Source organism: Ostrinia furnacalis, unplaced genomic scaffold (assembly GCF_004193835.3).
Source record: "Ostrinia furnacalis isolate ACB-3 unplaced genomic scaffold, ASM419383v2 OfSCF3133, whole genome shotgun sequence".
Classification (NCBI taxonomy): Eukaryota; Metazoa; Arthropoda; class Insecta; order Lepidoptera; family Crambidae; genus Ostrinia; species Ostrinia furnacalis.
In genome coordinates, this window is record NW_021133372.1 from 415668 (window position 1) to 441195 (window position 25528).

Below are 25528 nucleotides of genomic sequence, written 5' to 3' on the forward strand. Positions count from 1 at the left end.
GTTTATTTGGTTTGATTCCCGGGTGTGGTGAAAAGCAAAGTTTTTGGAAATCCTTGAAAGCAGTTCTATTTCTTTTCAGAAATAAAGGAATATTTTCTTTGACTATAATTTTCTATCTACAGTAGGTACCTATTATGAGTACTTTCCCTTCAGGTGGCATTATAAAATTCTACCCTGTATTACTTTAATCATGAACGATTTCGCCGGATAGTTGACAGCGGGTTAACAGCGGGTTATCAGCATATTAACAGTAACATAACACCTAACCTAATATGACGATAATTATTTTTAGCCAGGTACCTATCCAGCCAGCGCATATTTTGCCCCACACACCACACAATCCATAAAAACATGTCAACGTTCAAGTTCAACAAAATTGCCCACAAAGTTGACTGTGTAGGGCAAAAAAATCTTTTATAAGTTACCTTATTTGAAGGTATAAGAAATAATGTGGCAACATTTTTGGGGAAAATCATGAACCTGCTGATAAAACGTCAAAAGTGCCAAAATTACAAAAGCGGTGGTGGAAGTGTGTGGTGTGAACCGTGTACGCTGAATTTTGAACTGCTTCTAGCAGTTACCAGCACGGCCAAATAATTGGATCGATCCATGTTGCGCTAATTTTATATTTAATCATAAGCTTTTATTAAATTTTCTATCGTTATACGAAAGTCCGGCAACCATGGCTCACTGTATGAGAGTTTTGCATGGCCAGGTGAGTTATTCAACGTTTTATCCACGTTCCAGGTTATCGTAATCTTTAGTTTTCTTTAATAAGTGACCGCCGATAACACCACAATTATTTGTTTACAGCGTTATCATTTACGCGAATCGTTTGCGCCGTAGCGATATGAATGGTTGGGGTCACATCCAGTGATCTTTTACGTAAGGTCAGGGGTGGCTCGTAGTATCTTAATCCTGGTCTGGCTCGTGTTTACTTTTGGGAACGTGTTAGCGTCTCTTGCGTGAATAATCATTGAAGTTGTTGACGTGAAGCCATTTGGTTTTAGGGTGGCAGGACAAGGGCTGTACTGGTGGAAATTCAGCAGAGATGCTTCAGCGTATCACCATTGACCGCTGCGGCGGCTCAGGTGAGTTGATACTTGAAAAAGAAGTGTACTTTTCGCATTTTCTATGGGAGCATAACATTGTTATGTAACCACTGTTATGCTGATAAATGGGTGTTTGATCCTGAAAATCATGGTGGTAACCCGTTGTATGATGCTTTGCAGGTCGCCATGTCGAAATTCGACAAGGCTCCACTGCCATACGAGAAATTATCAAAGACTCTGGATGTTGTCAAAAAGAGGTTAGGTCGTGACATGACCTTGTCGGAGAAGGTGCTCTACTCACATTTAGATGACCCCAAAGGACAAGTAAGTAATATTTCATTTCATAATGTGAATAAATTAAAAAACCTCCTTTTTTCCAATCATAATCAGGTTACTACATATGGTCTTTTTAAAAGTAGCACTGACTATTCTCTAAAACTATTGAAATAAATACAAATTAGTGCTAACATGTTAATAAGGTGTAAAGTGTAAATGAATGAAGTTTGCTTTCTTGTTTAGGTATTGTTTTTATAAAGCTATTGTTTAAAAAGGCAAAGCTATTTCTGTGAGCTAAGCTGTCTTTTTAATGTTACAACTTAATTATAATTTTCTTAGAAGGCAGTGTTTATTTTTAAACTAACTCTTATGATGCGATCTTTTAGGCATGCATGCATCAGAATAGTATAAAATAATTTATTTTTAATTAAGTTTGAATGTAGTTTATTGTAAATTTATCACACTTTTTCTTATTTATTTTTAAATTGTAACATTTTTTTCATATAAAACAAGTTTTAACTCACTTTATCACTGGTAATTAAACCAATACATTGTTCAGTTCAAGATAACACTTATCATTTAAGAAAAGCTTTGGGGATATCTACTTTGATTTGATAACACACCTCAAATGATATGAAGTTGTATGTGACATTGATGTATTATTATTAGCAACAATGAATGAGCTCTACTTCTCTGCATAAAAATAATGATAGACATAGTTTTGTAAAAGCAAATGAATTATAAAATACCTATTTGGAGTCTGCAGGAAAATGAATCACAAATTAACTACTTTTTATACTGTTTTAGCTCATAATTTATTATTTGTCTGCTTTGATTAAATTTGCAATGTAAAAACTTTCTCAATTTATTTATTTTCTGTTTGTTAAACTTTATAAAGAAAAATATATACTTGGTCACATACTTCTCACAAGTTTCATTCTATGCTGCAACTATTATTCTATAAATATAGATCTTAAGTTGTAGCTTCAGGGCTGGATCTACCATGATGGTTTTTTTGGTTTCAACCCGGAATTCAAGGGGCCCCCAGCTAAGTCAAGTCAAAAATAGACGATAATGCGAAAGAGTATAGTAGGCGGGCCCCTAAGTAGTATTAGCCCAGGGCCCAGGGTCAAACTCGCTAGCAGGTGCGAGTTGGGAAATTCCGATTTTACGGGTACATTTACACTTTTTATCATGTTTTTAACACCAGGAAATCGAACGCGGCACAAGCTACCTGCGCCTACGGCCGGACCGTGTGGCCATGCAGGACGCTACCGCACAGATGGCCATGCTGCAGTTCATCTCATCGGGACTGCCGCGCGTAGCTGTACCCTCCACCATCCACTGCGACCACTTGATCGAGGCGCAGATCGGAGGCGACAAGGACTTGGCTAGAGCTAAGGTGAGACAACACTAGTGATGCAGTCGCCACCGCTCATGCCATGCTGCTTCATCTCATCGGGACTGCCGCGCGTAGCTGTACCCTCCACCATCCACTGCGACCACTTGATCGAGGCGCAGATCGGAGGCGACAAGGACTTGGCCCGCGCTAAGGTGAGACTACACTAGTGGCCATTAGTACGCCACCGCTCATGCCATGCTGCTTCATCTCATTGGGACTGCCGCGCGTAGCTGTCCACCATCCATCCTAAGGTGAGGCAACCCTGGTGGGACTTTTTAAACCAAACAATATTTTTGCGACAACTTGTTTCAGTAGCGCAGTCGTCGTTGAAAAGTGTGACAACCCTAAAAAACTTTACCTTAAACCATAAACTTTATCTAAAAATTAAGTTGGGATATCTGGGAGTACAGTTGTGCCCCTGCGAAGATGAGACAATGCGCAGGTACTAGCTACCTTTTCTTTCATCATAAGTCCACAGCTTTATAAAACTTAACAAAGGCCAATACTCAACTCAATCCTCCTACAGGACATCAACAAAGAAGTATACAAGTTCCTCGAGACCGCTGGAGCTAAATATGGAGTCGGTTTCTGGAAGCCAGGCTCTGGAATCATCCATCAGATCATCCTGGAGAACTACGCTTTCCCCGGACTCCTTATGATCGGAACTGACTCCCACACACCTAATGGAGGAGGTCTTGGTGGTCTTTGCATTGGTAAGCCACCTACTTCTGAACCCAAAAACTACTTGACAGATTTTCATGAAACTATAAACTCAGTGCCTATTTTTTATCAATACGCGGACCAAGCCACAGTAGAAGCCAGTTCCAAATATTTCTCAAGTGACGGCTGTCTTCTTATCAGATTTGCGTGCCGAACTGCAACGTAAATTTGGGAATTGAAACTACCATAATATCACCAATTGATTGTCATTGTTTTACCACGGGTTTTCCATATCATTTTATTTATCGATTATAATTTGTGACGTCTGTTTTTTATGCATCCGTACTTATCTGCAGATTATTATTTAATAATTTTCGCGAATATTTTATTCACGCTAACTAAATGTACAGCAAAGTCGCCCTTATTGCAACTATTTAAGTTGTCATCACAATTTATTTATTTATTTATTTATTTATTTTGGCTCTTCAACAATAAGTACACTATTAAAATTTAAAATACATAACCAAAATTACATGTATAAGTGCCCCATCACTTAAAGAAAAGCACTGCATCTGCTAAATAATGTGTAACTACGCAAAAAATAAAAAATGCAAATGCTACCTACACTACAGTGCAATTTTATATTGCTACAGTATACAATAATACAGATGCATCGAACATATTCGCAAATGTTTGTTACAATAGAGATAACCAATACAGTATTTAAATAAATTCAGTTAATTTTAAATGCATGATTATTCCAAAGCAAGTATGGCCTTCTTTATACCAGGTATTGAGGTAAAGTTTAAATCTATGTCGGTTTCATGGTCCATATACAATGTATACATCCTGGACAGCGAACTGTGCTTTCTCAAATTGGTGCGGCCTTGCGGCAAGCTGAATAGTTTTTTATTTAATTGTCTGGGTAGAACACGTGGCACATGGTAATAAACTTTGCTAAGTAAATCGGGACAATGAAATATACCAGCTGTAAGTTTTTTTAGAAAAACTAAATCCAACATTTCTCTGCGCCTCTCCAGCGATGCCATTCTGAAATATTTTAGGCGATCCTTATATGATTTGAGCTTTTTCCCCAATTTGCAATTGTATGTCAGATGCCATAAAAACCTCTTTTGCAGCCGTTCAATTCGTGCGATATGCACACCATATCCAGGAGACCAGACAACGCTACAGTATTCCAAGTGGCTCCTAACTAACGAGTTTATGTATTGTTTTCTGTACATTCATGAAACAACACACTACTATTAGAGGCCGGTAGATCTATTCTCATAAATAAAACACTGGATACTTAACTTTCACAGTATATTGCCTTATTTTAGATACAATTCATCACTTAGCACAAAAGCGCGCGGAGTCGTCTCCGCGCGTCCCTCTATTCTGACGTTTGATCCTAGTGTGACATTGACGTATTGTCAATGTCACTATGACAGCATCTCATTGGCTATAACGATACCGCTATTTTAACGTTTTATATTTTTCACAATTAACACTACCTAGATATTAAATTAATTACTTTTTAGGTGTCGGTGGTGCTGATGCTGTAGACGTGATGGCTGACATTCCATGGGAACTGAAGTGCCCGAAAGTTATCGGTGTCAAATTGACAGGTGAGTTTTACCTCTATAATTAATTCTGTAAACCCAGGGCCACATACATTGCGATGACATTCGGGCGAAAGCGAAATCCTTGCGACTATGCAAAAAAGCACCGAAGTATACGCGAATACTCGGCTACACAACTCGCGTAAGCGCGAATCTTCTGGCTATAGCCATGTGTGTGGCCCAGGCAGGAGTTAGGAAAATAAGAATGATGAGTCATTGTTTCACACCGAGTATTTAGTGGTTTTGTGGGATATTAAGAAAAAAAATTGAACAGTAACGTTTTTCTTTGATAAAAATATATGTTTATAGTGAAACATAAATAAATTGGAGTCATAAGATAACTATTTCACAACTTGGGGCGGGTGCGTAAGCAGTAGGTACCTAATAATAAAGTTTTTGATAAGATAATTTGTTAAACTCATTAAGAATTCGGTGATAAGATATCACAGTTCTGATTCTGAGTATCAATGCATTTTTTTTTGCAACAATCTAAAAAAAAATTAATTTAGCATAAGTAGATTTTTCAGGCGCCCAGTTAATAATACCAATTCGCATGTGATTTCGCACGTGTCGTAAACTAGATGGCAATAGCTAAAAGACAAATAAAAGTTAGATGATGCTTTTAGCAGATTTCATGGGAAATCATATGGGATCTATATTTTTAACTTCACTGGAACACAGGAATCCGTCAAGGTCAAACATGACCAATGTTGTTGTTTTTATCGTCCTGTGTTAAATATTTCTGGATGCAAAAAGAAAACAGAAACGCTATCTTTAACTTCACTCGCAAAATGTACAGTTCACTTGCAAACTCGCATTGCAAAAACGCAGACAAATCGTTCTTAGACAATTTTTTGCTGAGAACAAATTAATTCACATCTCATTAAAATTAAATGTTTATTATATTTATTGTATGGGTTTTACCGATTTTATGCGAGCTAAGCTGCAAGCGATATCTACTGTCTAAAATCACCGATAACATTTTATCACGGTGCGCATCCTAGCCCGGTTGAAAATATACCTACACACCTATGGGGTTTTTTCGAAGAATGTGATCAAATTTTGCGCAAAAAGTATCGAATCCTCGTATTTTACTGTACTAACTGCGTTTTAGGCGCCACAAATAGAGTGATACGTTGGTGGCATTCAGCCAAAAAACCCAGGGCTGTGCGTGAGTTCTTTATATCGAACGAGCATTCAAATTATGTGAGTGTGTGACATAACGCGCGTTGCATTCATACAAACATAGTATTAGGAATTTATATAAACAAATGTATACATAGTTAGGTATGTTAATTAGCAAACAAAGGAGCCTATTTTGGATGATGCATTCACCTATCAATCAAACGGCAGATAAACAACTGTGTAAAGAGGCCAGTCTCCCAAATATAGCGATAAACTATAATAGAAAACTTCTTTTGGAATGTCGAAGACCATTTTATAAACAAGATATTATTAATTGTGTAATATGAGAATTTGGAATGCCTATTTCAGATCATTCAAGAGCTACGAGTATCAATCAACAACCACTGAAGTTGTGTTGTGTTACTAATTGATTAAACTTGAATATTTCCGCTACTATGCTGTGAAGTGAAGAATTCTACGTATAATAAACATAATACTATAGCAAAAACTATAAATTGTAGTCGTTTAAGGTTTAATAGCCTAGAGTCTAGACTCTATACCGTCTAGCAATTATTGGATAGGACTTGAACTATACTATCACGTGTGCGAAGATCATGTGTTAGAAATAATCTAAATAGGCTTGCATAACTGCAATTCTCGTCCATTAATGCACCGCGTATCTGCGTAGTATCGTATGACACGTTTATTGGTGGAACAGTCTCGTATAACGAAAATAAGTCGGCTATTTTGACGTTTATGCGTTTGAGAATAAGGCACATATTTTTATACGCATAATTTTAATGTAATACCTATTGTATAGTGAGCAAAGTAACATTGCAACATCCTTCAAAATGTAAATAGCATGAATGAAAATATAAAGCACTTGTACAAACAATATCAAGCAAGATAAATGGAGATTTAAGACTACTATTCATATTCACACCTGTTTCTTTACATGTTTTTTTGCCTTTGAATAAGTCATACATAATGTGATAAGATAACTTTAATACGTCACATTGTTAAGTAACTTCTTTAAATCACTACGTAGAATCTGCCTTATCAATTGTAACGTTGTCAAAGAAGAACGGTCACGCCCCATACAAAAAAAACCCAGACCCGACAGAAACGAGACATACCTCAATTTTTTTGTCATGTCTTAATTAGTTAAATTATATATTTTTTATATTCGAAATCTATGTATAACACCAAAATATTACCCTTTGTTTTTGTTCAGGCGCTATACAAAAAGTAATACAAAATGCCTATTTATAACCAAAATTGGTAAATGTATGTACTATCGGGNGTCCTCGATAGTACCTAAATGTCTATTACAGCTGCTATGGAATGTATCTAGGTGACCTGGAGATACAACCGGATTATACAGGGTGGTTATACATATGGAACGAAAAGTGATCTCACTCGATTATTTCTAAACTATACAAGATATCGAAAAAGTAGATACTGATTCTGAAAGTGCTTCACGAGCTCTTTCAAATGGTACCAATAATAGGTTACAGATTATGGAAGCTGGTAACATTGAATTTTTAGATTTTGTAACTTCTCGTTTCCACCCTGTATTAATCCGGCTGTATCTTTAGGTCACCTAGATACATTCCATAGCAGCTATTTAGGTACATACATTTACCAATTTTGGTGATAAATAGGCATTTTGTATTAGTTTTTGTATGACGCCTGAACAAAAACAAAGGGTAATAATTTGGTGTTATACATAGATTTCGAATATAAAAAATATATAATTTAACTAATTAAGACATGACAAAAAAACTGAGGTATGTCTCGTTTCTGTCGGGCCTGGGTCACAGATGACCGTTCTTCTTTTCCATTAAACGTATGTTGTTCGACGTACGACTATAAGAATACATCGAATAAACAAACATAATATTATGGTGTGAAACTTGTTCATGCGAATTGGGTATTTGACACCATTCGCCAATAATTCTAAACCACAACTTTTTTAAAAAGACACTTCTTTCTGGTCTTAAAAACTTAATTAATTTTTAATTACCTGTAAATTACGATTTTTGGTTGCATTAAAATTGTAAAAAGTAGTTTCATTGAGTTGATAAAATTGTGACGTCACATGCTAGTATCGCCGTACAAAATATATGGGAGAGTGTCGTTTTGACAGTTTTAAAAAGTACGTCAATTGATTGGTGGTGTCAAATACCCTATTGCGAATAAATAACAAAGCTGCAGCAATTTGAGTCCTATGGAAACCGTGTTAAGGTTGAAAATAAAAAAAACTTCAATATGCTTTACCATAAAGGAGGATATACTTCTAATAACAATATTGAATCACATATTTTATACCAACATCTTATGATGCGATAAGGTGTGTGATGATACGTAAATAGTCAATCGTTTTGATTCAGCTGTAGTACCACTAAACGAAACGAAACTAAAATGCTAATCTAGCTTGAGGATGAAGAATTATGCGAACATCAGGCCTTTCCGACCCGTCTGGCCAGCGTGGGGAGTGTAGAGCAAATCCTCCATTTGCCTCTGGCACAGTCAGCTTTACATAGTTCCTGACACCCAAAGTAACCAATAAGTAACACGTCTTTGTCACAATCGTCTTTTTGGCCACTTTGGGTGTCACGAACTATATTATTTAGGCGCAAAATGTCAAATCCCTAAAAATCTTAATCTTTATTTATGATATTTTTTTCCCGTTTTAATTTTGTTGATTAGTTTCACCGCTGAGTTAATAAAACAAAGTATTAGTTAGATTAGGTTTATGATTTCTATGGATTTGACATTTTGCGCCTAAATCATTTGACGCTGACTGAGTCGTCCATCTGCAGTAGAGCCCAAAAAATTTTATAATGATGATGCTGTTAAAATGGCAATGCCAGATTTTGTATGGAAGGTGGCGTTTTTTTTTTGGCGCGGCCATCGACCAAACTTCTTTTTTGATTACAAAATAGTGTAATAAACCAAATTTACTATGGCATGTATACCTCTAAACTCAGTCTGCTCTGAACTGAGTTACAAGCATTAGAAGTTTGATGATTTGCTTTTTGCTCGCAAGTTTTGTAAGAAATTGCTACAAAATATTGCGCTATTTTTCTATTGTGCTGATTCCACTCCATACCGATGTCTGGAGCCTTAAATGGATGGTATTGTTTGTTTATACATACAATGTCACTATTTTGTTGCAATTTCTTACAAAACTTACGCGCAAAAAGCAAATCTAGTATGTAAATTCTTAAACTTCTAATGCTCGTAACTCAGTTCAGACTGAGTTTAGAGGTATACATGTCGTAGTAAGTTTGGTTTATTACACTATTTTGTAATCAAAAAACAAGGTTTGGTCGATGGCCGCGCGAAAAAAAAAGGCCAATTTCCGGCATTGTCTTTTTGGATGTGTAAGAGTCAATAGTGATTCACAATTTCGTCTCCAGGCAAACTAAAAGGCTGGACCAGCCCCAAGGACGTGATCCTGAAGGTCGCCGGCATCCTGACCGTAAAGGGAGGCACCGGCGCAATCGTCGAGTACCACGGGCCTGGAGTTGACTCCATCTCCTGCACTGGAATGGCCACCATTTGCAACATGGGCGCTGAGATTGGTGCTACCACTAGTGTGAGTTATCAAGGTTGCTCTACATCTTTTAGAAGATGAGAGGCTCAAGTTGTCATCATCATCATCATTTCAGCTATAGGACGACCACTGCTGAACATAGGCCTCCCCCAATGATTTCCACAATGGCCGGTTGGTGGCGGCCTGCATCCAGCGACTTCCTGCTACCTTTATGAGGTCAAGTTGGCATATTGGCTATGAAAGAACGCCATTTGTGGAGAACCACGGGCTGGCCTACCACTTGTGAAGTTCTGACAATATAGAATAGAAATTTTAAGGTCGTGTGGTTCCAGAAGAGTAGAATAGGAGACACTCACTCTTCCCGTGGATGTCGTGAAGCGACTACGGGAGAAATCAAGCCTCCCTATTCCGTCTAGCCAGTGTGAGGGACCTTTCAAACCATATCCTTCCATTTGAGTCTGCTAAATTAGAGAAGGTCCTGCCTTGGATACTAAATCATCAGATAATAATATGATGATGACATTAATGATAGAATAGAAACAATAAGTGTAGAGGAGAGAGAGAGAGGAGGTCTATATTGCATGCTACTCAAAATTCAACCCAATCCACATTTGCTCAGAGTATATTTTGTCTTACAGGTGTTCCCATTCAATTCTCGCATGGAAGCGTATCTGAAGTCGACCGGCCGCCACGACATCGCCGCTCTCGCCAACAAGCACAAGAACTTGCTCACACCCGACGCTAAGGCGCCCTATGACCAGGTAATACTTTGTAAAATAGCTTTTAATACAATGGCATAAGATGCCAATCTGTTTGACATGATGGAATTAGCGATGACTACGATGTCAATGGAACGAAACACATTTGACCAAAAATTGCGATTTGGCGAACGCATTTTATGCACAGTCAAAATCATAGCAGGCTATTCATATGCTTTTAAACTGAAGCGACGATAGCCGAACGGTGAAGGGGTCGGACTGGCCGACTCGTGATCCGTGGAACGCGGGTTCGAATCCCTTCGACGCTCGACTATTGTGGTGAGCTGATTCGTGACAAGCAGCTTAGTACAAAGGGCTAATCGGACTATTAGTAATTTGTGCATTACAACTACTTTAAAGGCTTCCACAAACCAAACGCGGGTCAGAAGCAGTGCGGGTCAGTTGCAGCGTGGCTGAGGCACACTGAAAGCAGCGCAGTTTCAAAGAAGTTGCAACGCGGGCGGTTGTCAAAAATTTAAATATTCGAAAATCGCTTTCAACGCGCTGTTACCGCCCTGCGTCCGGTGTGTCATGCTAATATGGCCGCTTAGTAACACAACAGCGCGGGCCCGCGTTCAAATTTGGTGTGACACACTTCAAAGAGTTTCTTGTATTACAACTTGCGCGGGCCCGCATTCAAACTGCACTGCTACTGCCCCGCGTTTGGTCTGCCCAAGCCTTAAATGTTTGTTATTCTATCGTCTGTATGTTACACTGATTTGGTATCGGCCTATTCCACATAATATGTTCTAATTATGTTATAATTAGAACCGACGAAACTATCAACCGATAAAAGTCTGTAGTCTGCGAGCTCTTAAAGTAAATTATAAATGAGAGAAATGAATCAAGACATCACACAATATGTTTTAAAATAGCAGCTATTACGTTTATACATTACGTCATAACAAGTCACAGGGTTTACATTTATCGTCCCTTATATGACTAATGCCTGTCTTCACCATCAATCCCTAATTTTTAAGTGACCCCTATGGTAACAATTTGTTAACAAATATCAGGAATTTTGTTTGCATAGGGGCCACTTAAAAATTTGGGATTGATGGTGAAAACGGACATGATTCTCTTATCTCAGTTTTGCCACTTTCTCAAAACTTTTTTTCAAGTTATTGTTTAGATACGTTAGCTACACACGTGTCTATAAGTTGAGAACCAATGTACATACAGATACGTGAGTTAGAGAAAATCGTAGACAATGGAAACAGGAAAAACATTGCAAAGCCTGGTCCGTGAGCACGTAGAATTTTGTGCAATAACCCCAAGCTACCCATCCTTATCGCTCGCGCGTAATTATGTTGCTGTCGCGCTCGCACACTCACTGCGGGCGCCCGTCGCACAGTCGTGACAGCAATATAATTACGCGCGAGCGATAAGGATGGGTAGCTTGGGGTCATTGGACGAAATTCTACGTGCTCACGGACCGGGCTTTAGTCCTAACTCAAATCGCCAAAAGACTGAGATAGGATAGTTAGTCATGCGAGGGACGTTATGTGACCTACCATACTTATGCTTATTTTTTTTAGCTCATCGAAATCGACCTTTCGACCCTGGAGCCCCACGTCAACGGACCATTCACCCCGGACTTGGCCAACCCGATCTCCAAGCTTGGCGACATCGCCAAGAAGAACGACTGGCCCGTGGACATCCGCGTCGGCCTCATCGGATCTTGCACCAACTCCTCATACGAAGACATGGGCCGCTGCGCTAGCATTGTTAAGGAGGTCAGTGACCCTAAAAAATGCTATAAATGACTTGACTTAAGGTCCTATGTCCCCTGGATGGGACAGAGGGCGTCCACAACAGTCCTCCACCGTTCGGTCTTGAACTTCGCGTTTGATCTCGCTCCAAGTCTTGACGATTTTCTTCGCCTTGTCTGCCACAGTGCGCCGCCAAGTTTGCTTGGGGCGACCACGTTTACTTTGCGTTTTCCTTGAGGGTTCCAATCCAGAGCCTGCTTGGGGATGTGATCGGGAAAAAATGCTATAAATGCATGCATACAGCGCTTTGCTGGACCGCGCTGTTTTACTGTACAATATCTTTTAAATACTACTAAGCGCTTTAGCGCACTGACGCGCGTTCGACATGCGTTATATTTCCTATTTTCTAAGAAAAGAATGTCGTTATTTTTATTTTTAGAAGTATTTATCGTTTTATCAAAAACATTGAGTTTATTTAATAATAAAATTATGTACCATTGTTTTGTGGCGGTCATTGACTCGGTTAGCCAGAGATAACTATACGTTTTTGTAAACAATTTCTTAATGATAACTGAAGCCAGTTAAAAGCAGATAAAACTACAGTTAGCTAACAAAAATCCGTAAAAATATAAAATGTTTACCAACAATTACAAGACACAACTTCTCGAAAAAGCCATTTTATTCTAGCCCTGAAAACTACTATTTAGTTGCTTATAAAGTAACTTCATGTTTGTATTGCCGTATAAAGTCCATCAAAAATTGCGTTTTAAAAGCTCATAATTTTATGTATGCCTGTTATGAATAAGGGACAAAATGTTCACACAAATGTAATAATTATATTATCAAAGCGTTAAGTGAGTGCGTTAAAACAATCTATTAACGTTTTCTTGGCTACCAGGCGCTGACTCACGGCGTGAAGTCCAAGATCCCGTTCAACGTCACGCCCGGCTCTGAGCAGGTGCGCGCCACCATCGAGAGGGACGGCATCGCGCAGACCCTCAGAGACTTCGGAGGCACTGTGAGTATATCTAAAAGAATATGCATGTTAACAGATTACTGGGATTGTTCGAATTAGTATTTTGACAAAATACAGCTAAAATGATAAGTTGTCGACTTTTAGTTTCATAACTTGAGCTAAATTCGTTTTATAAGCTTTTAAAGTTTGGCAGGTAAGTAAATTTCAAAAGTACCAAATTAAATAGCCCACACAGTTAAGATCAATAGTTTTGCAAACAAACAACCATGATGATTGGATTAAAAAAGATGAGATAGTGTCCACACCTTGGGATAATTAGCAGTGATCTACCATGATCATCATTCATATTATAATTCTATTGATCCAATATTCAACAATCTTCGATCTTAAAACTATTTTTTTACCCAAAAGGTATTAGCCAACGCCTGCGGGCCCTGCATCGGGCAGTGGGACCGCAAGGACGTGAAGAAGGGCGAGAAGAACACCATCGTGACGTCATACAACAGGAACTTCACCGGCCGCAACGACGCCAACCCTGCCACCCACTGCTTCGTCACCAGCCCTGAGCTCGTCACCGCTCTGTCGCTCGCTGGTAAGTGATGATGTATGGCGATTATCACACTGCACCGCGCTCCGCCGACAGATTTAATCATTATATGCAAGTACCTCAGTTTGTATAGAAAACACGCGCGGCACAACACACTGACAAGGCGTTTACGGGCGGGATTCGTTATTATGTCGCCACGCGGACCGCGGCGGAGCGCGGTGCAGTGTGATAATCGCCTATGTATAAAGCATCAACCACACCAATCGTGCAGATCGCTATCACCGGCGCGATCAAAGGAAAATGATATGTCACGCGATCTGTCATTTCCCTATGATCGCGCCGACGATGGCAATGGTGCACGCGTTGGTGTGGTTGAAGCATAAGGAAATTGATAGCTAGAAGAATGGAAGCTATATTTTTGATAAAAATATTGGGTCTAATTTACATGAATTGAATAATACTGAAGCATGGAAGAGTACTACTCTATAGTATGCAAAAGTCTGCAAAAGCACTTAAAAAACTTAAAGAAGGTCCTTTTTAGGACCTGTAGACCGATAACCCAGATTTATTGCTCAAATAAACACTCATAAAATCACACTCACAGAGATAGCAATATCGAATGTGCAGCGGGAAACCACGCGAAACTCAAATACATAGTTACGTTAGGAAATGTGTACCTTACACTTCATTTTCTCCAGGCCGCTTGGACTTCAACCCTCAAATCCATAATCAGCCTTTATGACAAAGTAATAAAACTTATTTTGACTCACATGCCGCTTGAACTTCAACTCTCAAATTTAGTCTTTATGACAAAGTAATAAAGCTTACTTTTGCTCACAGGTCGCCTGGACTTCAACCCGCTGACGGACGAGCTGACGGGCACGGACGGCAAGAAGTTCAAGCTGTCCGACCCCTTCGCGGACGAGCTGCCCGCCAAGGGCTTCGACCCCGGCCAAGACACGTATGAGCACCCGCCTGCTGACGGCAGCAGTGAGTACTAACCACACGCACTTACTTTATGGCCCGGTTCAAACAGCGATAATCGCATGAAGTCCGGTCGCCGAGCACGTAGAAATTCGTCCAATGACCTCAAGCTACCCATCCTTATTGGTGGCACGTCACACACACTCACTGCGGCCGCCCGTCGCACAGTTGCGACAGCAATTACGCGCGAGCGATAAGGATGGGTAGCTTGGGGTCATTGGACGAAATTCTATCTACTCGGCGACCGGACTTTAGAAGCCACTATAGCCGAACGGTGAACGGGTCGGAGTGGCCAACTCGTGATCCGGGGAACGCGGGCTCGGTTCCCGCCGCCACTCGACCATTTTTTTTTATCCACAACGAGGAAGCTCTTGGCCTGTATCTCACCTGATGGTAAGTGACGATCAGGCCGAAGGTGGAAGGGAGCTTCACCCGGAATCCTCAACCACGGAGAAACTGGCTATCTTACCTATATTATGGAGAGCTCACTCGTGATCAAGCATATTTAGCTTAGTACGAGGGGCTAGCGGGACTATCGGACGGCAAGAAGTTCAAGCTGTCCGACCCCTTCGCGGACGAGCTGCCCGCCAAGGGCTTCGACCCCGGCCAAGACACGTATGAGCACCCGCCCGCTGACGGCAGCAGTGAGTACATAATACTATTCAAAGGACATTGCCAAACTATGTATCGACGCCATAAAGTGAAAGAAAACCTCTTAAGTGTAAAAGAAGTATTAACTCGCTTTATATTCAGAACTGTTATATTCCGTAAGATTGACCAAAATGCATGAATATGAGAAATAATGCTTTCCTGAGGTTTTAACTCTAAGACGACGGTATGGAAGTTGACCAAGTGCTGCCCAGAATGAACCCATAGTGCATTTCGTTCCTCAGGCTAATAATACTAATCTGTAAAATTTTTATTTGCATTTTACCTACTTTCTAGGTAATAAATAAGGTAGTGATGATCGGAAGCATTCGTTTCTTCATTACTGTGGTCATGTCCTTGATAAAAAATATTTCATAGATCTTACAATCTGTTTCCATTTCTGCCAAAACTTGTCTTTTCTTAGGGCGGTTGTAACAAAAAGTGCAGCTATGTAATATTAACGGCTACGTATTTGCCTGCGGGGTCCGTTCAATATCTGAAAAAAAATTACATATTCCTTCGTCCCACAGAGGTGCAAGTGGACGTGTCCCCATCCTCCGACCGTCTGCAACTCCTGGCTCCGTTCGACAAGTGGGACGGCAAGGACCTCACCGACCTGACCATCCTCATCAAGGTCAAGGGCAAGTGCACCACTGACCACATCTCTGCCGCCGGGCCCTGGCTCAAGTACCGCGGCCATCTCGACAACATCTCCAATAATATGTTCATCACGTGAGTATTCATCGATAAGTATGGTAGAATAACTGTCGGGGTATACGCAGTCGCAGTATGCTAAAAGCGTTTTGATAACTCTTTTATAATGCGAACAGCTAGGGACTGGAATTCGCTGCCTGCTGCTGTCTTTCCTGATGACTATTATCCGTGCCTTTTCAAGGCAAGAGTGAAAAGCACTTACAAGAGTTACAGGGCAGATATGTACCATCCAAAACTGTATCCCACTTAACACCAGCTGCGATTGTGGTCAAATACCTGCCTTGTTATGCATAAAAATAGTCTCAATTTTTATCTTTTGTAAAATAAAACGTATTGGAATCGAGCTATACTAAATGGCCATTCATTTATTACGTAAGACTATTTTCGTTAGTATTTGACCCCCTCCTATAACAAGAAAAAAATACGAATAGGCCAATCCCCTCCCCCCTGTTTAATATTTATTACGTAAGAATCTCTAAAGGAAAAATGAATAGGTACAAGATTCCCGGGAGGCGCAGTGCGGTAGCGCGGGTTCTTTACCCGAGAAAAATTCGGCACTCGCGCCGTTGCTCGCGCTTTTTCAAAGTAAAGTTTGAACTCACATACGTAAGAACTATCGAATCGAGCCTCCCACCCCTAGTAAGAAAAAATAAGACATGATCGACCCCCCTAAATCGTCTACGTAATAAATGAATTGCTCCAATCTTAAAATGTAATGTTCACAGGGCTTCTGCCATATACAGTAAGGCACAGATGTCCCTCTCTTGAACGGTAAATAGCCCGATTTTGCCCATTTACCCGGACCCATAGTACAAGCTTTGCTTAGTTTGGGACTATAAGAGTCGTGTACATTGGACATTAAAAAAAAAAGATAAACCTAATCTGACCATTCTCCACAGCGCCACAAACGCGGAAAACAACGAACTCAACAAAGTCCGCAACCAGAAGACGGGCGAGTGGGGTCCCGTACCAGCCACCGCGCGCGCATACAAAGCAGCCGGCATTCGCTGGTGCGTCGTGGGCGACGAGAACTACGGCGAGGGCTCCTCGCGCGAGCACGCCGCGCTAGAGCCACGCCACCTCGGCGGCCGCGCCATCATCGTCAAGTCCTTCGCCAGGTCAGTGCGAGACCAGTACACTTGCAGTACACTGGGAGCCACAAGGCAGCCGGCACACGCTGGTGCGTCGTGGGCGACGAGAACTACGGCGAGGGCTCCTCGCGGCCGCGCCATCATCGTCAAGTCCTTCGCCAGGTCAGTGGGAGACCAGTACACTTGCAGTACACTGCGAGCCACAAGGCGGCCGGCGTCCGCTGGTGCGTCGTGGGCGCCGCGCTCGGGCCGCGCCATCATCGTCAAGTCCTTCGCCAGGTTAGTGGGAGACCAGCACACTTGCAGTACACTGCGAGCCACAAGGCGGCCGGCGACCGCTGGTTTGTCGTGGGCGACGAGAACTACGGCGAGGGCTCCTCGCGGCCGCGCCATCATCGTCAAGTCCTTCGCCAGGTCAGTACAAGTCAAGGCCAAGAATTTTTAATACCCTTGGCTTATAGTCTATCATCGCCAAGTCTTTCGCAGGGTCAGTGAGGGGAAAGAAATTTGGCAAGTAATCCAGCGTCGTCAAGTCCTTCGCCAGGTTAGTGGGAGACCAGTACACTTGCAGTACACTGGGAGCCACAAGGCAGCCGGTATCCGCTGGTGCGTCGTGGGCGCCGCGCTCGGGCCGCGCCATCATCGTCAAGTCCTTCGCCAGGTCAGTACTAGTCAAGGCCAAGAATTTTTAATACCCTTGGCTTATAGTCTATCATCGCCAAGTCTTTCGCAAGGTCAGTGAGGGGACAGCAATTTGGCAAGTAATCCAGCGTCGTCAAGTCCTTCGCCAGGTCAGTGGGAGACCAGTACACTTGCAGTACACTAGGAGCCACAAGGCGGCCGGCGTCCGCTGGTGCGTCGTGGGCGACGAGAACTACGGCGAGGGCTCCTCGCGCGAGCACGCCGCGCTCGAGCCGCGCCACCTCGGCGGCCGCGCCATCATCGTCAAGTCCTTCGCCAGGTCAGTGGGAGACCAGTACACTTGCAGTACACTGCGAGCCACAAGGCAGCCGGTATCTGCTGGTGCGTCGTGGGCGACGAGAACTACGGCGAGGGCTCCTCGCGGCCGCGCCATCATCGTCAAGTCCTTCGCCAGGTCAGTGGGAGACCAGTACACTTGCAGTACACTGCGAGCCACAAGGCGGCCGGCGACCGCTGGTGCGTCGTGGGCGACGAGAACTACGGCGAGGGCTCCTCGCGCGAGCACGCCGCGCTCGAGCCGCGCCACCTCGGCGGCCGCGCCATCATCGTCAAGTCCTTCGCCAGGTCAGTGGGAGACCAGTACACTTGCAGTACACTGCGAGCCACAAGGCGGCCGGCGTCCGCTGGTGCGTCGTGGGCGACGAGAACTACGGCGAGGGCTCCTCGCGGCCGCGCCATCATCGTCAAGTCCTTCGCCAGGTCAGTACAAGTCAAGGCCAAGAATTTTTAATACCCTTGGCTTATAGTCTATCATCGCCAAGTCTTTCGCAGGGTCAGTGAGGGGAAAGCAATTCGGCAAGTAATCCAGCGTCGTCAAGTCCTTCGCCAGGTCAGTGGGAGACCAGTACACTTGCAGTACACTGCGAGCCACAAGGCGGCCGGCGTCCGCTGGTGCGTCGTGGGCGCCGCGCTCGGGCCGCGCCATCATCGTCAAGTCCTTCGCCAGGTCAGTGGGAGACCAGTACACTTGCAGTACACTGGGAGCCACAAGGCAGCCGGTATCCGCTGGTGCGTCGTGGGCGACGAGAACTACGGCGAGGGCTCCTCGCGCGAGCACGCCGCGCTCGAACCGCGCCACCTCGGCGGCCGCGCCATCATCGTCAAGTCCTTCGCCAGGTCAGTGGGAGACCAGTACCTCTAGTACGAAAAACTTTCGAGTTCGTTTCGTTGCGTATTCAAAGTGTCATCGAAAAATTTTGTATGAAAAATTAAACAGCGCCCCCTAGGGCGGCTATAATATAGGGGGCGCTGTTTAATTTTTCATACAAAATTTTTCGATGACACTTTGAATACGCAACGAAACGAACTCGAAAGTTTTTCCTACTAGAGGTACAGTACACTTGCAGTACACTGCGAGCCACAAGGCGGCCGGCGTCCGCTGGTGCGTCGTGGGCGCCGCGCTCGGGCCGCGCCATCATCGTCAAGTCCTACGCCAGGTCAGTACAAGTCAAGGCCAAGAATTTTTAATACCCTTGGCTTATAGTCTATCTTCGCCAAGTCTTTCGCAAGGTCAGTGAGGGGAAAGCAATTCGGCAAGTAATCCAGCGTCGCCAAGTTCTTCGCCAGGTCAGTGGGAGACCAGTACACTTGCAGTACACTGCGAGCCACAAGGCGGCCGGCGTCCGCTGGTGCGTCGTGGGCGCCGCGCTCGGGCCGCGCCATCATCGTCAAGTCCTACGCCAGGTCAGTACAAGTCAAGGCCAAGAATTTTTAATTCCCTTGGCTTATAGTCTATCATCGCCAAGTCTTTCGCAGGGTCAGTGAGGGGAAAGCAATTCGGCAAGTAATCCAGCGTCGTCAAGTCCTTCGCCAGGTCAGTGGGAGACCAGTACACTTGCAGTACACTGCGAGCCACAAGGCGGCCGGCGTCCGCTGGTGCGTCGTGGGCGACGAGAACTACGGCGAGGGCTCCTCGCGCGAGCACGCCGCGCTCGAGCCGCGCCACCTCGGCGGCCGCGCCATCATCGTCAAGTCCTTCGCCAGGTTAGTACGCTTGTTCCGTAGTAGTCAAGTCCTGCGCCAGGGCATTGGGGAGCCAAGGTCTTTTAGTACACACGCGACTACTAGCCAATCACCGCCTAGTACTTCGCCATATCAGTCGGAAGCCATCATCGCCAAACCATTCGCCAGGTCAGTGGGGCGCCAAAACTTCGTACTACCGTACTACTACACGGCTAGCTAGTAGTCCATCATCATCAAGTCTTTCGCCATATCAATCGGGGGCCAAGCAAAAACCTAACCTTACCCTATGAACGGCCTTCGAATTATTTTTCGAATGTGAACTTTTTTCGATTGCGTGAGAATCGTCCCCCTGCTGCTCTCTCACTCGATTGAAAGAATGGGGTTGTGATAGCAATCCCAACCACCACAAGTTACAATTTGTGCTCGAAACATCGTCTTTTGTAGAACACGACTGACAATGACGTTACACCTAATTCGTGCGTTTCATTCAGTCAGTCATTTGTTTTTCTTTTGTAATCCAGCGTTCCATTTCATAGTTAGTCATATTTAAAAACTTCCACGAGCGTCATTACTGCCTAATTCATCAGCAATTCGTCATAATAAATTTTAAAGCCGATGTCGTTTGTTAGTCCCGATTAAAACGCTTCACATTTCAACTTTAACCCCCTTACTAATAAAAAGTTACACAGTTGTTGATCACTGTTTTAAAATGACATTTCCATACTAAACGTCACTTTAAAACACTGATCACCGAGCGTGTAAGTTTTATTAGTAAGGGGGTAAGTCACTAAACTGTATTTTTTTCCTTCAGAATCCACGAAACCAACCTGAAAAAGCAGGGTATGCTTCCGATGACTTTCGCCAACCCCGCCGACTACGACAAAATCAAGCCCGACGACAAAATCTCCCTGCTCGGACTCAAGGACCTCGCGCCTGGCAAGGTAAAGTATACTTTAAAGGCATGGTATTAGGATACAGTTTAGATGAGACAGAGTAAATACAAATGATTTAGCGTGGATTAGCGGGGTGTTGCGCCAAATTTTGTCAGTGTGTGCATGCGCGCCGCATACGTATTGGCGCGCTCACATACAAACCGCGCTCGGTGCGTTTCTATGAAGATGACCTACTCATTTGTATTTACTCTGGATGAGATGCAGACACAAAGCAGAGTAGAATATCGAGTATTGTTATACAACTGTGTAACGAAAGATTATCTTTATTATCATAGTGATTGAAATAAAGAAATGGAAAGACCAATGGTCTTTCTCTCTTACCTCAGTGAACCTGCTGTCGCGCGCTTCAGTTACATTTTGCAGCCACTTCTAGCTTCTTGTGGCGGCGTTTTTGGCTGTGTCGAGCCCGTGTTTGGCGACGCTTACAGTCTAAGGCCCGATTCGACCAAACTTTTGTCCGAGAATAACTCCTGGTATAACTAACTGACACGTTGACAGTTTCAGTATGGGAAATATGTCAAAACTGCCGATTTATTCTGAGATTAATATTTACTCTTGTTTGGTCGAATCCACCCTTAACAGTCTAGCCAAGCAAAAAAAGCACTTATGCCCTTGTGTATAAGGTGCATACTAATGACTATTTTTCGTTTACAGCAAGTCGACTGCGAGATCAAGCACAAAGACGGCAAGACAGAGCGCATCAAGCTCAACCACTCATTGAACGAACAGCAGATCACGTGGTTCCGCGCCGGATCAGCCCTCAACAGAATGAAGGAAATCGCCGCCGGAAAGTAAACTCGCATTGGTCATTAGAATATCTCATAGCGTAATTACATGAGCCATAACTCAATACCTTCTAAATTAATATAAGTAGACTCTGTTTAAGGTAGACAAGTGCCTATAATGGGGCAAGCGGCCGAGCGAAGCGAGTTACCATTAGTGCAACTACAATAATAGAGCATTTGATTATTCTCTATGGCAGTGAATCTTTATACGTTAGTCTTAGTACAAACGATACTTATGTAGATGAATTAGAAATAAGTTCAACTTTTTTTCCTTTTCAATGTATTAAAATCATCAATTTGTTTCGAATTGTTTTATTTTATTTATGTAAATAATATTTACCTTACTGAAAATAAATACTTATACATTACATGCATGGTTTTTATTAATTAAATAAATATCCCACAAAAGACGAGTTAAAAATATCTTGAACTAATGAAAATTTCATAAATCCATCAAGTTTAGACTGCTGTTACATAAGTTCATGCTGTGTCCAAGTTGCGCATATAGTATACTGGCACTTTACCAGCTGGCATAGATATTCTTGATAGTATCGGTAGTCTACATAACGTAGTTCAAATTCCATGGTATTAGCCAGCCAACTAATTCTTCTTAGAAGTTAGGTTTCCAAATTGGTACTCCAGGACAAGGGAGCCTTTCTATGGGCGTATATACCGGGAGGTGCCCCCTCCCCCCAGAATGGTCTGGTTGGGCTACCTATTCGAAGATGATAGTACTCATGAGCTATGAAACTAATCGCGCCCCCATCTACCCCCCGCACGGTGATCAATAATGAGATATTAGGTGGATAATATTCAAATTTGACATTGTGAGGGTAGTTAAAACAAATCATCGCGATGTGATTGGGGGTACTTACCTCATATTCTTGTTGAATATGAACGTTTAAAGGTAAGTCATTACTGAGATACCAGCTTGTAAATGCAGTGCTCTCGCTAATTTGTACTGATTTGTTATATTTACTTCCTGTTTTCGCGCACAGTTATCTGTTTGGTTTGACTTATACAGTGCATTATTGCGTATTATGAAATATGGTGCACATTAATGAAGGTATATACTTCATTTTCTATAACACTTAGTAACTGTTAATTGTTATAGTAATTTGGAAAAAATATTCAAAACTTAGCTTAAAATTTTAGGTATTTTATTTTATTTTAAAGCCTGTATCTTACAAGGAACATATTAGAACATGGAAATTTTGGTACTGGTAGATAGCTGGAAGTCTGTGTTATGGTATTCAATAAAAAATTTTACCCCAAACTACCCCTGCCTGAACAAACTTTTCATTTTTGCAGGAAACGAAAGTACAGTTAGAAATTCAGATTTATTTAAAAACCTCAAAAAACTTCCTCCAATTAAACCTGCAACTAAGCAATCTAAAGATATTAGACTAAGAGCTAGTGAACGCCAGACCTACGTTATTTTATAAAGGCTGAAAGTTTGTCAGCGCATGCTCCCAACATAGCTAAGAACCATGGCCAAACATGAAGTTTGGGTCATGGTGGCTTTGGCAGACAGACGGTACTAAAGGTGTGTAAAATACCAACTTAATTACGTCAAAGTATAAAGGCTGATTTTTCGATATTTCCTTCAAAATGTTATTAGAAATGACGTCATTAATTGACAGACACCTACCATGGTGGCAGTCCTTAGCCAGACACCTTAAAGTTCATGAAAATGTAGTCCTACTTACGTCATACTATAAAAGCTGATATTTACATAAAATATTTGAACTATCATTTGATGAAGTTTCCTCATCAGCCAGACACTTCTGATGGTTCCTTCGCCTTGCCAGACAGCTTTTAGGGTGGCTGAAAGTGCAAACGCGAGGCACTATAATTATTGTTTTTTGTACTTTTTCTTATGTTACTCAAGTATTTGAGTCTGTAAATCATCATCTCATGTTGATGAGCTGATGATGGAAGGTAAGTACAACTCCGGAAGGCTTAGGTAATCCCTAATTTTAAAGTGATTACCTCTGAAAGTTGCCTAGATTAAAGTTCTTAGCAACATTGTCATTACCTATGTTAATGCTAATGTTGCTAAGAACTTTACTCTAGGCGTTTAGCAACTATTTTGAAGATAAAATTTGTGGCACCACATTTTCCGCGTATATAAATTCTAGTGAGGATTTGGGGGCCCTAATTCAATATAGAATTGTTATAGTATTATTTGATACTATAAATTTGATTATACTATGCATAGTAATAGATATATCGTGATGGTTTCGCTGGAAGGATACTCTGCAGCGCAACCACTTTCAGTAACAAAATACGGCGAAACCTGTGACATATTTTTTTTTTAAATAGGACTAGAATTTTATAGACATTTCAAAGATTTATTTTAGAAACACACTAAACTAGTTAAATCAAAAGTAGTTCCGCCGGGGAGCATGACGTGAATTATCCTACAACTCCTAAGCGTTAAGAAGTTGTACCTTCCATCAACATGGGATGATGACTAGCTGATGCAAACAACCAAATAACTTTAGAAACTATACTTATATATACTGGTTAAGGAATTGTCATCCAACTCATAAGCCTTNTCTGGCGTTCAGTAGCTCTTAGTCTATATATTATTAAACTATGTCTATGAGGTCGTTAGAGTATCAGATTTGATAACACAAGAGCGAAATGAGTTACGAAATTCAAAAAATAGCTTTTGTTTGTCAGCTTCCAGAAATTGATTAAAATCGGCAAAGATATCTCTTAATTTGAAAAAAAATATGAGAATTAGTTGTGTAAATGCATAATAACATCTGAAGATCATTATTGAACAGCCATCAACTTCAGGGTCTGTAGGTAGAGGACGCCCGAAAAAGGCTTTCATCGATTTAGGTGACAGAACTAAGCGTAGTAGATTAAAAGACGAAGTATCATCCAGAAGTGAAGAATAGTTATTGTGCTTAGCAGCCAAGATGAAAGTTCATTCAGTCGGAAAACGTAGGGCTGCCTCAGCACTTCATATTTCATCATCATCTCCTGAATTTACTGTTAAGTCACGAGGCAGTCTACAGAATGATATTTCGTATTCGACAAAATAGGCACTAGCACTTTTTACCCAATCGAAATTAACTAGTCTTTAATTGATTCTTTTATTGAACTAAGGGCATCATTACTTAGAACTGAAACTCAAAAATATTTTTTTCATCAAACCCATACGTGTGGGGTATCTCTGGATACTTAGGTCTTCAAAAATGATATTGAGGTTTCTAATATCATTTTTTTCTAAACTGAATAGTTTGCGCGAGAGATTCTTCCAAAGTGATAAAATGAGAATTTTAAAGTCTACTACTTTCCTCATGAACGCGTAGAGGTATTTAATTGAAATTCATATTAAATAATCAGGTCCATAGTACCTTTAAGCTGTAACAAAATCAAAGTTATATATATGTTACGGCTAAAGATAGGTGTGAACATAAACTTAAGATTAGCCGGCTAAACTTAAGTTTATCTTCGACGAGGTGTTAATGTTAGTTTCTTCTATCTTTAGCCGGCTAAACTTAAGTGTAACCGCAGGCCCTTGGCTAAAAATGTAGAAGGAAATGGAAAAGGAAACAATGTAATAATGTTTACTATTTTGACACGAAATTCACGAAAACTTTATTAAAAAATAATCACTTTCATTACACATACTTTTATGTAGGTATTCAAAATTACAATTATTACAATAACAAAATATTAATTACTTAGAACAATATCTACCTAATCATTAAAATAAAATAATAAGGTAAACCATTTGGTCATTACAGAATCTTCTGTAGGTATTTAAAATTACAAAATAAAACTGCGCACGCGTTGTCTCCCCACCATCCCCTCAAGCCCTCCGCCGGCCTGGCGCGCCGATCGAATACATTTTTAGCCGTTTCGTTTTGGCTAATGTGCACATTAGCCGGCTAAAGATGGAATATAACGACGCAAACTAACATGTTATCGAACTTTAGCTGCTTCTCGAAGATAAACTTAAGTTTAGCCGGCTAAT

General features: G+C 41.6%; 1 protein-coding gene across 4 annotated transcripts; it reads left to right on the forward strand.

Annotated features, from left to right (window-relative positions):
• The first annotated feature begins 493 nt into the window (after window positions 1-493).
• mAcon1 (Mitochondrial aconitase 1) lies at window positions 494-21778 on the forward strand. Of its 4 annotated transcripts, none has more exons than XR_003656292.1 (17): window positions 494-715; window positions 1011-1091; window positions 1233-1376; window positions 2539-2730; window positions 3257-3443; window positions 4932-5018; window positions 9563-9741; window positions 10338-10460; window positions 11996-12193; window positions 13068-13187; window positions 13557-13737; window positions 14533-14682; window positions 15855-16056; window positions 16938-17031; window positions 17966-18660; window positions 19515-19814; window positions 20605-20622. XR_003656292.1 is itself a non-coding variant. In XM_028310854.1 (17 exons), the coding sequence occupies exons 1-17, from the start codon at window positions 683-685 to the stop codon at window positions 21539-21541; spliced, it is 2367 nt and encodes a 788-aa protein (XP_028166655.1). In that variant the 5' UTR covers window positions 494-682; the 3' UTR covers window positions 21542-21684. The 4 variants fall into 4 exon arrangements, 2 of the variants coding, with proteins under 2 accessions (XP_028166655.1, XP_028166656.1); XR_003656293.1 differs by having other exon boundaries at window positions 17966-18225; window positions 19268-19814; XM_028310854.1 differs by lacking the exons at window positions 17966-18660; window positions 19515-19814 and adding exons at window positions 15269-15320; window positions 21401-21684 and having other exon boundaries at window positions 14533-14630; window positions 16938-17156; window positions 20605-20734.
• Window positions 21779-25528: the final 3750 nt, after the last annotated feature.